Below are 17,029 nucleotides of genomic sequence, written 5' to 3'. Positions count from 1 at the left end.
CTAAATACTATAAATGTGGGGAAGGGGAGGGAGAGGGGGTGGCAGCAGAGTGGTGGAAGAGCTAACTTCTTGTTTACCATAACATGAAGTCAGTCGATGATGTCCAAAATTGACAGAGCAAATGGTCATAGTGTAAATAAGCATTTAGAAATATGGGGGTATATTGAAAGTCCAAAGTGGTTATATCTGGAGAGATGAACTCAGAAAAGAGGAGGGTAAAGAGAGACCAGAAAAGGATACTTCTATGTGGCTTCTTCTTGTACGATAGACGTTGTTTAGAAGGATATATGTTTATTTGCATTACCTCCACATGAATTTATAGTATAAATGCATTTAGAATTTTTTGAAGTTATCTTCTTCATACTCAGGAAATGTATAAAGCTTCCTATGTGCTTTAATAGATATTAAATTTTTATTGACAATAATGTAGTTTACTTTGCCATTCTTGAAAGCTTACGCTTAAATTTTATTGAACAACTGATTTCAGGCAAGAGAGAAGTGTACTGTTTCCCAAGTAAATTTGAACCATATGACCAGTCAATCCAAGTCATTCAGACCAAGTATTAAACATTTCAGAATTTTTCTACTAACTGTATAGATTATAAACCTCAGAGATTATGGGCATTTGCAACCTGTTCAGCACCCCTCAGAAGGCCACGCACAGAGGGAATTTAATGAATGCATTTGGTGTAACAGTCGTTATCTCAACTCACAGCTTCACTTGGCCTATACAGAAGCAGATCAATCATTCCCTTCCCTCTTCTAAAATTACAATATGCGTTTTTCTGTTGAATGCTTACCAGAAATGTTGCAGTGTGAAAGCTATAAACGAAGGATGATGGCTGTGATGTCCTTGGAAGTAATTTGCTTAGCAAATGCTGGATACTGGAAATATATTTTGGATGCAGGTGACGTAAAATCCATTTACTGTCTTTTGCTTACACTATTTTATGTAGAGCTGTAATTATATTCAATCGGTTTAAAATCTATTTTTAATTGTAGAGAAAACTTTTTAGTTGATTTTAAGTTTCTATTTTTCTTTTTTCCAAGGTTATTACCTTTACCTGACGATATATGTAAAATTTTTAATTTGAGTATAGTTGACACACAGTGTTACATTAGTTTCAGGTGTACAACATAGTGATTCAACAACTGTATACATTATGCTATACTTACCACAAGTGTAGCTACCGTCTGTCATTGTGCAATGCTATTACAATACCATTGACTAAATTCCCTACGCTGTGGCTTTTATTCCTGTGACATATTCATTCCATAACCGGAAGTCTGTGTCACTCACTCACACCTTTACCCATTTTACCCATGTCTCCACCCCCTTCCCCTCTGGGAACCATCAGTTTGGCCTTGTATTTATAGGTCTGATTCTACTTTTTGTTTGTTTTATTGTTTAGATTCTACATATAAGTGAGATCATACGGTATTTGTCTTTCTCTGACAAACTTATATTTTATTTCTCATGTGGAAACTGCACACAATCAAAAAACTATATAAATTCTACTTCTCTAAAACTTTGTAAACTTAAAAATGATACTAAACTACTGTACTACATTTTATATTTACTTTCAATTAGAAATTATCCCTATTCTGTATTTACACAATTTATTTTTTAAATTAAAATGGGGCAGCTGGGATGGCTCAGTCTGTTAAGCGTCTGACTTCAGCTCAGGTCATGATCCCGCGGTTTATGAGTTCGAGCCCCACGTCGGACTCTGTGCTGACAGCTCAGAGCCTGGAGCCTGCTTTAGATTCTGTGTCTCCCTCTCTCTCTGCTCCTCCCCCAATGCAATCTGTCTCTGTCTCTGTCTCTCAACATTAAAAAAAATAGCAGGGTTTTGTGTATGTGTGTGTGTGTGTGTGTGTGTGTGTATGTGTGTGTGCTGAGCACCAGGTATTGTATGGAAGTGTTAAATCACTATATTTACAACTGAAACTAACATTACACTCTATATTAACTAACTGCAATTCAGATAAAAACTTAAAAAAATAGCAGTTTTTGTGTCAACCCTGGGTTTGTCACTAGCTCTGCATTTAGAATTTAAGTTAATTGCTCGCCCTCTATAACCCTAATTTCCTTGTTAATCAAATGATTCCTAGCTCATTTGGTTGTTTTGAGAATAGCGCTTTCCAATATAACTTTCTGAAATGATGAAAACGTTCTATCTTCATTGTCTAATATGGTATCCACTACTCTAATGTGGATATTGGGCATACATAAGATGCTCCATAAATATTTGTTGAATGAATAAATAAATGAATAAAAAAATTACAAGTAGTACCCTAAAACTAACCTTTAGTATTCCTTTTTTTTTTTTTTTTAATTTTTTTTTTCAACGTTTTTTATTTATTTTTGGGACAGAGAGAGACAGAGCATGAACGGGGGAGGGGCAGAGAGAGAGGGAGACACAGAATCGGAAACAGGCTCCAGGCTCCGAGCCATCAGCCCAGAGCCTGACGCGGGGCTCGAACTCACGGACCGCGAGATCGTGACCTGGCTGAAGTCGGACGCTTAACCGACTGCGCCACCCAGGCGCCCCTAACCTTTAGTATTCCTAAAAACATGTACAAAAATCTGTGTCCAAAAGGTAAACCATAGATAAATAAGTCGTGAGGGAGGTATCATTTCAGGTAGATAAATAAATAAAGCTCTGATTATACAGTTATATTTTCCAACATTTCTTGTGTCTCCAGAGTGTGCTCTTTTCTTTCACAGTGAACTGATATAACAAACATCCGACTGAAGCCAATTTTCTTTTTTCACCATGCCCAGTGATTTCCATCCTTGAACCAATTATAATTAATGAAGCTAAGGTTGCTTTTTACTAGATTCAGCACTTTTTGTTTTTCAGTTGTTTGTAAAAACTATAGGTAAAATATAATAAAATGCTCAAATAATTGTACAAATGCTGCCACACAAATGTAAAGAAATATCCAAAACTGAACTGTATCATGTGGTGGCTCAAAGAATTTATTCATCTATCATTTGAAGCTGAAAATCCATGGTTCCAAGGTGGCTTAGCGTTACCAACATGAAATAATAGGCTTGTGTGCTATGTGAAAATCAGACGTGTGAACATGAGAGCTGCTTGAATTATGGAAAAGACAGACAGGTGAATTCATATGGTTTCAAATTATAATTTTATAAACATGTTATAGAATTATTTGCTAATTGTTCATATGGCGATGACCACAGCCATTATTTAAATCTTATCATGATAAATTAACTATAAATGGTTACAAATAATTCATGCTTTTTCTTGATTTCTTTATTGCAGGTACAATTCCTGCCTTAATTAATCTATTAAAATGTTCCAAAATAAAATTACAGTGCAAAACAGTTGGATTATTGAGTAATATCTCAACACATGCAAACATAGTGCATGCTATAGTAGAGGCGGGAGGCATTCCAGCTCTGATCAACCTACTGGTTTCTGATGAACCTGAACTACATTCTCGCTGTGCTGTCATTTTATATGACATTGCTCAACTTGAAAACAAGGATGTTATTGCCACATGTGTAAGTTCTTTTCATAGAATATCGTTTTGACTGACATTCCCTGGGTGTCTCAGTAGGTTAAGCATCTGACTTTGGCTCAGTTCATGATCTCATGGTTTGTGAGTTCCAGCCCTGTGTCGGGCTCTGTGCTGACAGCTCAGAGTCTGCAGCCTGCTTCTGTTCTGTGTCTCCTTCTCTCTCTGCTCCTCCCCTGCCTGTGCTCTGTCCCTGTGACTCTCAAAAATAAACAAACATCCAAAAAATTAAAAAAAAAGAAGCTAGAAAGGTACATACCCATTTATTATGCAGTGGTGAAATTCCCAGGGAAGAAATCCAATCTCAAAGAAGATGGCAAAGAACAAACCTGCCACAATCCCATGAGTGCTAAAAGTAAACAAGAGCAAGATAGTACCAGAGCAAGCACAGCAAAGGACATGAGCTTCAGCAGAGGTATCCGGGTCCCCTCTCCCTTTCTCCCAAGCAACACAGTAGGCCCCAATGGATGCTATCCACACATTGGGTTTTTGATGTACCTGAAGAACCTCGAGCCTGAGAAACCTATCACTTTGGTAGCAACCAGTAAGCAAACCTGTTGTTTGTCTAAAGGGAAATGTTATCACCACACCTTTCAAGGTTACCAGCTACATAAAAATCCTGAGGCTTGGCCTAGGTGAAAGAGCTGGCATAGTCTTAATACGCTCCAACATGGGTAGGAATGCAAGAGGCCCAGGGAGGACTGTTTCTCAACAGAAATGATCACCTGAGATAACACAGAAGGCAGGGCAAGGGCCTACTTAGCTCTAGGGTGTGGTTGCTTCTTTTTGTTTATGAGAGGGTATTACAAGAAATCCTACCACTTTGGCTATTTCTGTCCTGGCTGGAAAATGCAGTCCAACTGTACCAGAAAGTTATTTTTTGTGAACACCAAGCAATCTTTGCCATGCTGCATTTCCTCAAATGAAACCCACTATGTTGTGTCTGCTTATGCTTGATTTAAGATCTTTTATGAGATATTTATAAGATTATTTTTATTGTTTTCTTCAGTAGATGCTTCTTCACCATGGATTGAATAATTTAGCATCATAAAATGTACCTTTTTTGTCGAGTGTAATACTTTTTCCCTGAATTCTATATTGTCCAGAATTATGTTTGTGATGTTTCCTTTGCACTCTCATGTTTAATTTGGCTCTGCCCATCCTTTTTAACTTTTCTGAGTCATTTCCTGTTGGTTGGTTTGTTATCTTTGGGAAATATATTGGAAATATAGACACCCCAGACTCACCTCTAGAGTTAGTCTTTACTTATTTAGAATTTATAATCTCCGGTTAATCTAATAATTACCCAGAATTGGGATAAATGTGTCCCTTGAATCAGCATATTTAGGTTATGCTTTGCCACTCACTTTGTGTTGAGTGTATGTATTGAGCTCATTTATACTCATTGACATGACATGTTTAATCTTAGTTCTGTCATAGTTTGTTATTACTATCTTTTTAACTTTAATCTATTGTGTGGTCAGTGTTTTCCTTCTCTTTTTATCTTTAAAGTGCAGGATTTACATGTCAACATTCATTACCTGTATTTCCTGGGACTTGGTATAACTTTTCAACATGTATATTCATCTTCTTTTATTTTTAGAATGCTTTCCTGAATTCATATCTTTAAGTATTTTTTTCTGTAATATTCTTTTAGTCCATTCACATGAGGACTTTTTGTACGTTTATTAGATGGCAGATTCTATTCTAGATGTTGGGGTAATAACAGTGAACAAAACAAATAAAACCCCAGTTTCATGGAAATTGTATTCTACTTGGGAGTAGCAAGACCATGAGCAAAGCAAATAAAACAAACATATACGTTAGGTGAAAATAAGTGGTAAGGGGGGCAATAAAGCAGAGAAAGGGGAGAGGGGAGCGTGGTGAAAAATACTTCAATAAGTATTTGCATTTGAGTGCAGACTTAAAGTAGATGAGAAAGTGTGTCATGTTTTTCTGCTGGAAAGAGTATTCTAAGCTGAGGAAACAAGTGCAAAGTTAATGGAAGTTGGAATGTGCCTGGTATGTTCAAGGAGCAACAAGAAACCAAAAGTAGCTGAGGGGAGAGATACAGGAGATGCTCAGCTGGGTTGGGTAATGGTGGGCCACATCACGGTTGTGTGGGCAACTGTCAGACACTGTGCTTTTGTTCTGAGTATGTTAAGCCATTGAATGATTTTGTTCTGGGAAGTTCCATGAAGAGATTTAGATCTACCCTCTATTGAAATAGGTGGGCAAGAGTGGATGTGTCAAGACTAATTCAAAGCTATTATAGTAATCCAGATGACAGATAAAGGTGTCTTGAACCAGGGTAATAATAGTGAAAATGGTGAGAAGTGATCACATTCTGTATTATATATTTTTTAATGTTTATTTATTTTTGAGAGAGAGAGAGAGAGACAGAGTGTGAGCAGTGGAGGGGCAGAGAGAGAGAGACACACACAGAATCTGAAGCAGGCTCCAGGCTCTGAGCTGTCAGCACAGATCCCAATGCGGGGCTTGAACCCAAGAGCTGTGAAATCATGACTTGAGCCAAAGTCGGACGCCCACCAACTGAGCCACCCAATCGCCCCTACATTCTGTATTATATTTTGAAAGTTAAGTTCACCAGGATCTGTGGGAAAGTTGAAAGATATGGAGGGACCTCAAAGGAGACTAAGAAGGAATGGCCAACAAGGTAGGAAGAAACCTGAAGAATCTGTATCAGCCAAATGAAGAAAGTGTTTCAAAGAGGAAAGAATGATCAACAGTGTCAAAGCTATTGTAAGGTGAAAGTCAAATACTGACCATTGCATTTATTTGCCTGAATTAAATGACCAGCTCTCTTTGGGAACACTAGTTATTTGTATATTATATTACCTTTTCCTGCCTTACATAGCTATCATTTTTTCTCTCGTCCTTTTCCACTCATTGTTTCATTTTATTTCATTTTTTTTCTTAATCCTGTCCTTGTCCCTTGCTATGTTTTTCAGCATTGTTTATTTTTGTTTGGATTACAATTTGGCTTTTATATTTCTCCACATCTTTCCTGAGCTTTTCCAGCTCCCATTTCTTCTCCCCTATTTCAAAAATATGTTCCCTGAGCTCTGATGTATCTCCTGTGCACTCTTGTTTTATAGAAGTGATTGTTTCATTAATTTTTTCATTGATAATAATGCACCACATTAAGTTAAAATCTCATCTATTTTTGTGGAAATATTTTTTTTGATGAACATTATCCATTTGTTGTAAGTTTTTCTACTTTTTTTCTTAAATATATTTGGACAGATGCTGTTCTAGTTCTGTTTTGATCATTACTCATCTTTGAATTAGGTAAGTTCTTTCTCGTCCTGCTACTTGCAGGGAGTATATGTGGGAAAAGGTCCAGTTGTAGGCTAGCAAGCATACAACTTATGCCACAGAGTTGTATGCATGGGTTCTTCCAGCTTTACTTTTCCCTAAGCCAACAGAGACTGGGCATAGTACCTCACAATGTAAGATTCTATTTCCTCCACAATGCGGAGTCCATGTCTTCCTTTTTACCTCACCAAGAGTCTACTTCTTCCAAACATATCTTGTCAGTATGATTCCTTGTCAATCCTTGCCTTCCTTCATTTTTGAAACATTATGCCAAATTGACCCAGGAAACAGCCTGCTTCCATCCTGTATATACCCATTCCTATTATTTCAGACAGGGAATTGTGTATTTCTTTTTCTGCCCCTCAAGGTAAAGGCACTCATTTTGGACAACTGTGGTCTGCCAGCATTTCCCATGGACAGTGGCCATGGGAGATCTCTCTAATTCTTGATGGTAATTCACACAAACTTATTGTGGCTCAATATTACAGATGTCTCCTAACTTTATGGAAAATGAGGTTACATTTCTGTTTATCTTCCTTAGTATTCTTGCATTATTTCTGTTAGTAGAGAGAAATGCCACCTTTATTCCATTTAAAATTAGGAATTTATATTTAAAAATATTTTGTGTTGCACAAATATAATTACCAATTACCAGCACAATGTTTACAATGGCAAATATTTCCAAATTGGCAGTGTATTTAGTTGATCTTACTCAATTGCTTTACTTTTTAGACATTTATTAAATGTTACAGTGAACTTGTAGCCTTAACTTATTTTGCTGTAGAGGAGAATATTTTATGCTCAGAGTTAACTGTCATTTAATGTGACATGCCAGTAGAGACATTTGTTTATGGGCAACCATTCTCTCCTATGTAAGCAGATATTTATAGCAAGAGAGATTATAGACTTACGTTTTTAAATAAAGATTGCATAAATCTTAAATAATTCTATTGTAATTAATTTTTTGTTTCCTTATCTTTAGAATGGAATCCCAGCTCTGATAAGTCTCTTGAAGTTAAACATAGAAAATGTGCTAGTAAATGTAATGAACTGTATACGGGTATTATGTATGGGAAATGAACAAAATCAAAGAGCCGTGAGAGACCATAAAGGCATCCAATATCTTATCACATTTCTGAGTTCAGATTCAGGTGAGCCTCGATTTCTATATTAAGTGGCTGGATATACTGAGTGAAGCAAATACAGGTTGGACTTGCCTTATATGAAGACATGTCCTGTTATCTTAGAGTGCATCTAGACATATATAATATAAACTAAACATCTCAAACACTCAAATTCAAACACCAAATTTATAAAAGGAATTGACTCTCAAAGGTATAGTTTTTATTAAAAAAACACAAACTTTAACTGGATTTCTCTATAAATGGAAATACTGGCATAAATAATGAAAATCATGCAGTTAATATGCCCAGGGACTTGAGTAGATGACTCCTTGTATGAATAATACATATATTGATCATTGGAACATTTTATAAGTTACAACAAAAACTTCAGGTTTTCTGTGAGATATTGGTATCAAAATTCAAAGTCATCATGTCTTTAAGCTAATTATCAGACTCTGAAGTACGTATCAGTTCTAAGAACATCACAGGCTATGATGTACTGCAGGTACTCTTGCAGGTACTGCAAATGATCTGTTAGGTTCCATAAGTATTATCTCATTCCAGTGAGCATACACCTAACAGGGTAAGCTTCAAATCCATGGTTTTCCCCAAATTTGAGGGGATAAAAAATCGGGGAAAACCTTGTCCTTTTTTTTTTTTTTTTTTTTAAAGGAAATAGAGCTTCTTGGGGAGCCTGGGTGGCTTAGCTGGTTAAGCATCTGACTCTTGATCTTGGCTCAGGTCATAATCGCAGTGTGTGAGTTTGAGCCCCACATGGGGCTCTGTGCGGACAGTGCCGAACCTGCTTGGGATTCTGTCTCTCCCTCTCTCTCTGCCACTTCCCCACTTGCTCTCTCTCTCTCTCTGTCTCTCTCAAAATAAATAAACTTTAAAAAGCTCTTTTAAAAAAAGTTTATTGAATACACCATAAAGGAGTGGCGGACAGGATAGCAAAGGAGAGACTGTCTGCCAAGCTTGCTCGTTTGTCTTCCTGCTTAGTTTATCATCTTTCTGGTCTAGTTCTCTAGGAGTAAATACAGAAAAAAAATATGGATAAAGGGAAGAAAGAATGGAGAAGAAAATGGATAAAGGGGTTGTTGCAGAAGACTTTCTTTTACTTTAGAGCTTCAAAGTTAAGGAATTATCATCTTCTAAGAACCTCTCTCATATACGGAAATCATTTGAAAGTCCTTTCCCTTCATCACAAATTCCTAAGGTCATCAGCTTGCCCTCCATCAGTAACTATGCTCTACTTTATCATTTTTAAGAATAGCATTAGAGATTATGTATAGAATCATCCAATCACTATGCACTATGTTGTACATCTGCAACTAATATAACATGGTATGCCAATTATACTTCAATTTAAAAAAGAATAGCATTAAAGAGAGCCAGCTTTTATGCATATTTTAGCCATAGAATTTCTACTTGTTTATAATTACTCTTTAGTTTATTCTTTGTGTTTTATCACCTAAAATTTAAATACAGGGACTACCTTTTCCCTATCCTTTTTCATCTTCCCAACCCCAGATGCTAGAACAAAGCACAAACTGCAGAGAGAATTTGAATGAATAATAAATACATTCATGAAAGAAACCTATAGAAATAAATTGTTGAAATTGTTTCTTTTGGTGCTCTTGCCTTATCTAAATGAAAGTAATTCATCCTACACTATAATCTATATTATCTCCTCATTCCAAGGAAGATAATTTTTGGGGAAAAAAGGAAATTATTTTTTCTCTTTGTTTATAACTTATAAGTACTTCATTTATAATTTTAGTGCTTCAACAAGTAATTCTCCTGACCGTTAGCTGGTTTGGTAAGCTGTAGGGGATCACAAAGGAATTTTGTTAATTCCAATATCCTCTTAAACATTCTCAACCACTCTAAGATCTCATGCATTAAAGTAAAATGGCCCCAAAGCAGAGTCACATGCAGTTTCTTGAGACTATGGATTCATTAACATCTCCTTAGTCTTGACCCCTACCTCCAGGAGTTCCTCAACTTTTGCTGAGTTTGGTTTGTTTTAAGCCTTTGCTTCACCCATCTTTAGCTGCTTATTTCACACTCTTCCACATATGTGTGTGCCTGCATGCATATTCTCATTCCTACAATGCGTCAGATTTCAAATCTTTTCTGTGGCACACAGTTTTCCTGTTCTGTGCTATGAGGCCACCATGGCAATTGAAATATGTAACAGAAAGTATACAAAATACTTTTCAACTGCCAACTATCTGAGCAAAACTTAAAGAGCACCTCATCCTTCTTAGAATGATTATTCACACATTTCACTGCAGAAATGTTTTCTCCAGACTCTCCCGGATGTTATGTAATACATAATATACGCACTCATTATCTTCTAAAATCTGAAAATTTCGGAATTCTGTTTGCAAGAGTTTTAGATAAAGATTTCCTCTACCATTAAGCTTCTTGCACCTCTTTTTAAAAAATATTTTAGGGGCGCCTGGGTGGCGCAGTCGGTTAAGCGTCCGACTTCAGCCAGGTCACGATCTCGCGGTCCGTGAGTTCCAGCCCCGCGTCAGGCTCTGGGCTGATGGCTCGGAGCCTGGAGCCTGTTTCCGATTCTGTGTCTCCCTCTCTCTCTGCCGCTCCCCCGTTCATGCTCTGTCTCTCTCTGTCCCAAAAATAAATAAAAAACGTTGAAAAAAAATATTTTAAAAATGTTTACTTATTATTTTTGAGGGAGACAGAGCACGAGTGGGGGTGCGGGGTGGGGCAGAGAGAGAGGGAGACAGACAATCTGAAGCAGGCTCCAGGCTCCAAGCTGTCAGCACAGAGCCAGACGGGGGGCTTGAACCCACGAATTCATGAGATCATGACTTAAGCCAAAGTCAGACACTTAACTGAGCCATCCAGGCACCTCTTCTTGCACCTAACTGTTAAAGTTGGGAGTTCCTTGGGCATCTGTTCTTGGTTTGCTGCTTTTCCTTTTTCTTTTCTTTTTTTTCTTTTCTCTTTTCTTTTTTCACACAGCACATTCTCTCAAGCAATTCTATTTACTCTTCAGAATTTTGTTATGGTTAGAATCTATTCTTTCTAGTCCTGTATCCAAATCCCTGACCTCTCCTCTGAGCTTTAGAGCTAGTTTGGATTATTGAGGAGCTAAGACAGCCCTTCTTCCTTTAGAAGAATTGATAATAAACACAGGAATCAAATAGAGATCAAAACTTCAGCCTTATTGCTTGTTTTGAGAAAATAGCAAACAAATAAAAACAGTGCCCAAAAGAACCCAAGGCATGCATTTGCAATGACTCATTTTCCAAGTTAAGAAATTATGTAACTCACTATTCCTTTTATGGGGGAAATGAGTAACATGCCTGAGTGGGATGTGAGAGAAGTAATTTCCACTTTTTGAACTGACATAGCAGTAAGGGGTAAGAGAAAGAATGATCCCCCCCACATTCTCTTAATTTTATAACCTATTGGGCTTAACAACATTCCAAGTGTTACTAGAGTGATGTATGTAAAATGCAAATTGATCATATCTTTTCCCTCCTTTATTTTTTTTAAAGTTTATTTATTTATTTTGAGAGACAGCATGAGTGGGAGAGGCGCAGAGAGAGAGAGGAACACAGAGAATCCTAAGCAGGCTCCACATCATCAGCACAGAGCCTGATATGGGGCTCGAACTCATGAAACTGTAAGATCATGAGCTGAGCTGAAACCAAGAGTCTGACACTTAACTGATTGCCTGAGCCACCTGTCCCTCTTTACCTTCCTTTAAGTCATTCCCTAGCTCTTTGTCACCTAGGATAAAGTTCAACTTTCTATCATAGTCTATAAGTCCTTCTAACCTTCCAACTCCAAAGGGAATGATCTTCCTATCACTCCCTTCCTGTCTTATTTTACTCTAAAGTAGTATGGAACCTATTGATATTTCATACTTCTGACTTTTGGCTTGCTCCACAAGGTCAAGAACTTTTGTCTTGTTGGTTCATCACTGTTTCCCAGTGCCTAGGACAGTGCCTGGCATATAGTAGTTCCTCAATAAAGTATTTGCTGAAAAAACAAATGACTGAATGATGAAAATATTCATAGCAAAAAGTTAATATATTTGATATAAGTGATATATATAAATTGATATGAATAAGGGCTTGCTAGAGAGAGAAAACTAACCCAAATAGTCTATGAAAGAACTGGAATGCTGGATTGAGTCTGCCTGTTTGGATACAAAAATGACTTCTGTACATTTTTTGACTTTTTGAAACATATGTCTTACATATTAAAACACACACACACACACACACACACACACACACACTGGATCTATAAGTCTACCAGGGGGAAACTAAAATTGAAACCAAACAGAATCAACTGTATTTCAAATTGATGACATAAAGATTTTAAAAGAAGAAAAAATGAATACAAGTGAATTTTGACATAGCACTTCACTATATAGCCTCAGTCTAGGGGAATAAAAAAAACCCTGCAAACATATCTTGAATTCTTCTTAGTGGATTTGTATTTCATAGTGATATAGATGAAACAGCTCTGAACTGTTAAAGTATTAAAAGTATTGTAGAAATGAACATGTGAATAAATATGTTGATAGTTTTGGGTTCTCACTGTGAAAAGAACTGTAAGAATGTAGGAAGGCAATAAAGAATCCTGTGAGGTTGGATTGGAATTGGAACATTGGAAATACATACATTTTCCTAATCTAGTAAGAGTCTAGAAGAAATGATACTTAAGTAGCAATGAACACATCTAGTACTCAAATCTTGATTTCTAAGTACCATTCCTCATTAAAAGGAACCAGAACTTCTTGGAAAAATGGTTTATTTCAGGGGTAGAGCAGAGCAGGAATTGGTGAGTCTGAAACATACTGTGACAGAAAGTAAAAAAAAAGTTAAAAAAATGATGGATGTCTATCAATTGTTGCTAAATCTTGAGAGAGTTCTCAGATTTATTCTTGAAACTTTCCTGTAAGTTTTAAAGAGAACAAGTACAACTGGTTAAAAAGCATATATGAAATTGTGTAGTCTCACCAGTAACCAAAAATATGAAATAGGAGATATAATTTTTTGCCTACCAAATTAGCTAAATTTATGTATTTATTCTTAATGATAATATCTATATTTAAAAAGATAAAGCAACATTGAAACACTCATACTCTGATTATGAAAGGCTAAGATGCAATGGTCAATTTTGGAAAGTAATTTAATGCGATATATTAAATTACTCCAGGAATTCCTGGGACACTATACTAAGGGAAGAAACAGGAAGGAAAAATACCTTATGTGCCAACATTTCTCCTAAACATTGTTTAAAACAGTGAAAAGTTGGAAACACCATGTATTTTTTTTTTTTTTTTTTTTTTTAATGTGAGGTTTTCCTACCACTCAGTGTGCCTGACTGGCTCAGTCAGTTAGGGGTCCGGCTCTTGATTTTGGTTCATGGTTCATAAGATTGAGCCATGTGCTATCAGTCAGGAGCCTGCTTGGGATTGTCTCTCTTCCTTTCTCTCTGCCCCTCTCCCATTCACACTTGTTCTCTCTCAAAATAAATAAATAAACTTAAAAAAATGTGAATGGCTAAGGAAATGTAATACATTCATTAATGAATATTTGGGAGACGATGTTCATAAAGAAAGGGAACATGTTTTACTTGTAAATTAAAATGCAGGATATTGTGCTTATAGTACAACTATATAAAATATGTCCAGAACATTATTTAAATATGTCTTTTCATTTAAAAAGTGAATGAGAATAGGGCACCTGGGTGGCTCAGTTGGTTAAGTGTCCAACTCTTGAACTCTGCTCAGGTCATGATCTCAGGGTTTGTGAGTTCGATCCCCATATCAGGCTCTGTGCTTTTAGCACAGAGCCTGCTTGGACTTTTCTCTCTCTCTGCCCCTCCCCTGCTCTCTCTCTCTCTCTTTCTCTCTCTCTCTCTCAGAATAAATAAGTAGGCTTTTTTTAAAAAAATAAAAGTGAATGAGATTAAACAAAATATTTGTGTTTGGGTGGTGAGAATCTGGATGGTTTTATTTCTATTTTTCTTTATTTTCTAAATTTTTACACACTCTATAAGTTTGATTCTATGAGAATCCAATGATAAGTTGCATTTTTAAAATATTTTTAAAAGATTTATTTAACTGTTCCTTGGATTGATTTGAAGATGTGTTGAAGGCTGTATCTTGTGCAACGATTGCTGAGGTGGCACGTGACAACAGGGAAGTTCAGAACGCTATGGCTTCAGGGGGAGCCATTCCTCCTCTGGTGGCCCTTTTTAAACGGAAACACCTTAGTGTCCAAGTGAAGGGTGCAATGGCTGTGGAATCACTGGCGAGTTACAACCCATGTATACAGAGAGAATTTCTGGAAAAATCATTAAGTAAATATCTTTTAAAACTCCTCAAGGTAGGAATTTTTATGATTACTTGTCATTTTTCTTAGACAAAGTATTCAATATTGAATTTTGTAAAGTGAAAAGAAAACTAAAACCAATTCTAGAATAAACATTTTATAAAACATTCCTACAGTGTTCAATCAATGCTCATTGAAAGAATGGAATATATTTTTTTAATAGGCATTTCAAATAGATGTTAAGGAACAAGGAGCTGTAGCCCTTTGGGCCTTGGCAGGACAAACCCTGAAACAACAGAAGTATATGGCAGAACAGATTGGATACAACTTTATAATAAATATGCTTTTGTCACCATCAGCTAAAATGCAGTATGTTGGTGAGTTCTTTTCTATGCATCCATTTGCACAATGTAAAGCAGCACACTGAAGTGTCGGACGTGTTTCTTGCTTTTCTTTACCAGGAGGTGAAGCAGTCATAGCTCTAAGTAAGGACAGCAGGATGCATCAAAATCAAATATGTGAAGGAAATGGAATTGCACCATTGGTTCGCTTACTAAGGATCAATAAAATAGCTGAAGGCACACTTCTGAGTGTCATCAGAGCAGTGGGGTCCATTTGTATTGGTTTGTAATTATTTCCTCAATTTTTAAAATATCAATAAGATTCTTCCCTTCCTCTCTGTCCCCATTGATAGAGCCTTAAATCATATTTAATTTATTCAAGGATTACCATTTTTTTTATTTCTCCAAGACCTTAATGAGTAAAAGTGGTATAATTAATAATTTTATATCCATTTTTCCCTTTAACTCTGGTTATAAAGGGTAATGAGAACAATGATCCTTGGCTATTTTGAGTTAAAAGAATCTCTTTTTTTTTTTTTTTTTTTTTTTTGAGTGTAAGAGGAAAACATTTCTTCTTTTGAATCTCAAGAACTGTATGTTTTATACGGATTTTTAATGTTGGGGCACATTTTTCAATTCCAGTCTTTTTCCATAATGATTCTTTCTTTATAAAGTGGCCAGTAGGTCTAGTTGTTCCTTTGATTGCAAAGGAGTTAACCTTTTGGGATATCTGTAAAAGTGCTGTCAGTGGTTGATCAACCAAAAATAAAAAATTTGGGTTCTTTGCTGACCTTCATGAATGTGTGGGGCTGACTGTAGACTGTTTCTTATAGATAAGAAAAAAAGCCCTTTTTTTTTTTTTCTAGTTGATTGTATTTCCTCAAAAAATAGTCTAGCTGAATGAAGAATGTAGGAATTGGTTCCAAAAAGATTTGTTTCTCCTTACTTGAAAAAACTACCTTGCAGAAATTCATTAAACTCCAAGGCAATCAGTCAGACAAAATAATGTGCCTTTTTTCAGTCCAAACCTCTGGTATAAATTATAGATCTTTCTAAAATTTTAATAGATGATAACATATATACAAAGATACCTTGTGTGTGTGCGCGCATGTGCAATTGCTTCTCATTAGTTCACTTCAAAGCTGTCTACATTTGCCATAGACAAAGGATTCTCCAGTAGAACTACAGAAGAAAACTCATTTCAAATTTACTAGTTTAGACTGGTTATACACACACACACACACACACACACACACACACACACACACACCTTCTTTTTTCTTCCTTATCATGTTCATGTTTTCTTCTATGGTCTTGAACATATGTAACATATTTAAAATGGCTGTTTTAACTTCTCTGTAACTAGTTCTAGCATCTATATAATCTCTGGGTCTCTTTCTATTGGTTGATTTTTTTTTCTTGATTATGAACCATATTTTCCTACTTCTTTACATACCTAGAAAAATTTAAATGTGGGTGTTTAAAGACTTACTGACATAATTTACATACAATAAAATATTTAAATAAAATATATAATAGCATAAAATATAAAAATACATTCAACTGGGGGTGTCTGGGTGGCTCAGTTGGTTAAGCATCTGACTCTTGATTTTGACTCAGGTCATGATCTCACAATTTGTGAGATTGAGTGCCACATCAGGCTCCGTGCTGTCAGCACAGAGACTGCTTAGGATTCTTTTTCCCTCTCTCTGCCCTTCCCCTGTGCGTGCTCTCTGTCTCAAAATAAATAAACTTTAAAAATACATTAAACTGTACAATTTGATGAATTTTGACATATGCTTTCAGCTGTATATCCATCACCACAATCAAATAAATGAACATAACCATCACCCCCAATGGTTTCATTGTGTACCTTTGTAATCCCTCCCTCTTTATACTCCCATTCCCAGAGAACCACTGATCTGTTTTCTATCATTACAGATTAGTTTGTATTTTCTAGAATTTTATGTAGATGGATATACAGGTATACTTTTTTTCTTGCTTCTTTCACTCAACAGTTATTTTGATATTTATGCATATTATTTTGTATATCAATAGTTCACTTTTATAATGCTGAGTAGTATTCCATTGTATGGTATGATGGATAATTTTATGCCTTATGATATACATACTTATTACCTACCTACCTAACTACCTACATACATATCTTGTTGGTTCTGTTTTTCTGGAAAATCCTGATTAATACAAATGGATATTCTGTGATTTGTTTATCCATGCACCCATTGATGGACATTTAGATTGTTTACAGTTTCTTGCTATTGTAAATAAAACTGCTATGAACATTTGTGTTTAAGTTTTTGTACAGACACAAATATCTTCATTTTTG

At 36.0% G+C, this 17,029-nt stretch overlaps 1 protein-coding gene across 2 annotated transcripts in view; it reads left to right on the top strand.

Moving 5' to 3' along the window:
* ANKAR (ankyrin and armadillo repeat containing) overlaps nucleotides 1-17,029 on the top strand; it is a 70,768-nt gene that overhangs the window by 31,990 nt on the left and 21,749 nt on the right. For both annotated transcript variants that reach the window (XM_058711358.1, XM_058711349.1), the window contains 6 exons: nucleotides 804-908; nucleotides 3,294-3,535; nucleotides 7,871-8,039; nucleotides 14,154-14,395; nucleotides 14,565-14,718; nucleotides 14,803-14,964. In XM_058711358.1, coding sequence (XP_058567341.1) covers nucleotides 804-908; nucleotides 3,294-3,535; nucleotides 7,871-8,039; nucleotides 14,154-14,395; nucleotides 14,565-14,718; nucleotides 14,803-14,964 — 1,074 coding nt within the window. The remainder of the gene's footprint in view (nucleotides 1-803; nucleotides 909-3,293; nucleotides 3,536-7,870; nucleotides 8,040-14,153; nucleotides 14,396-14,564; nucleotides 14,719-14,802; nucleotides 14,965-17,029) is intronic.

Source organism: Neofelis nebulosa, chromosome 2 (genome assembly GCF_028018385.1).
Source record: "Neofelis nebulosa isolate mNeoNeb1 chromosome 2, mNeoNeb1.pri, whole genome shotgun sequence".
Lineage (NCBI taxonomy): Eukaryota > Metazoa > Chordata > Mammalia > Carnivora > Felidae > Neofelis > Neofelis nebulosa.
This window is presented reverse-complemented; position numbering and strand designations above follow the sequence as displayed.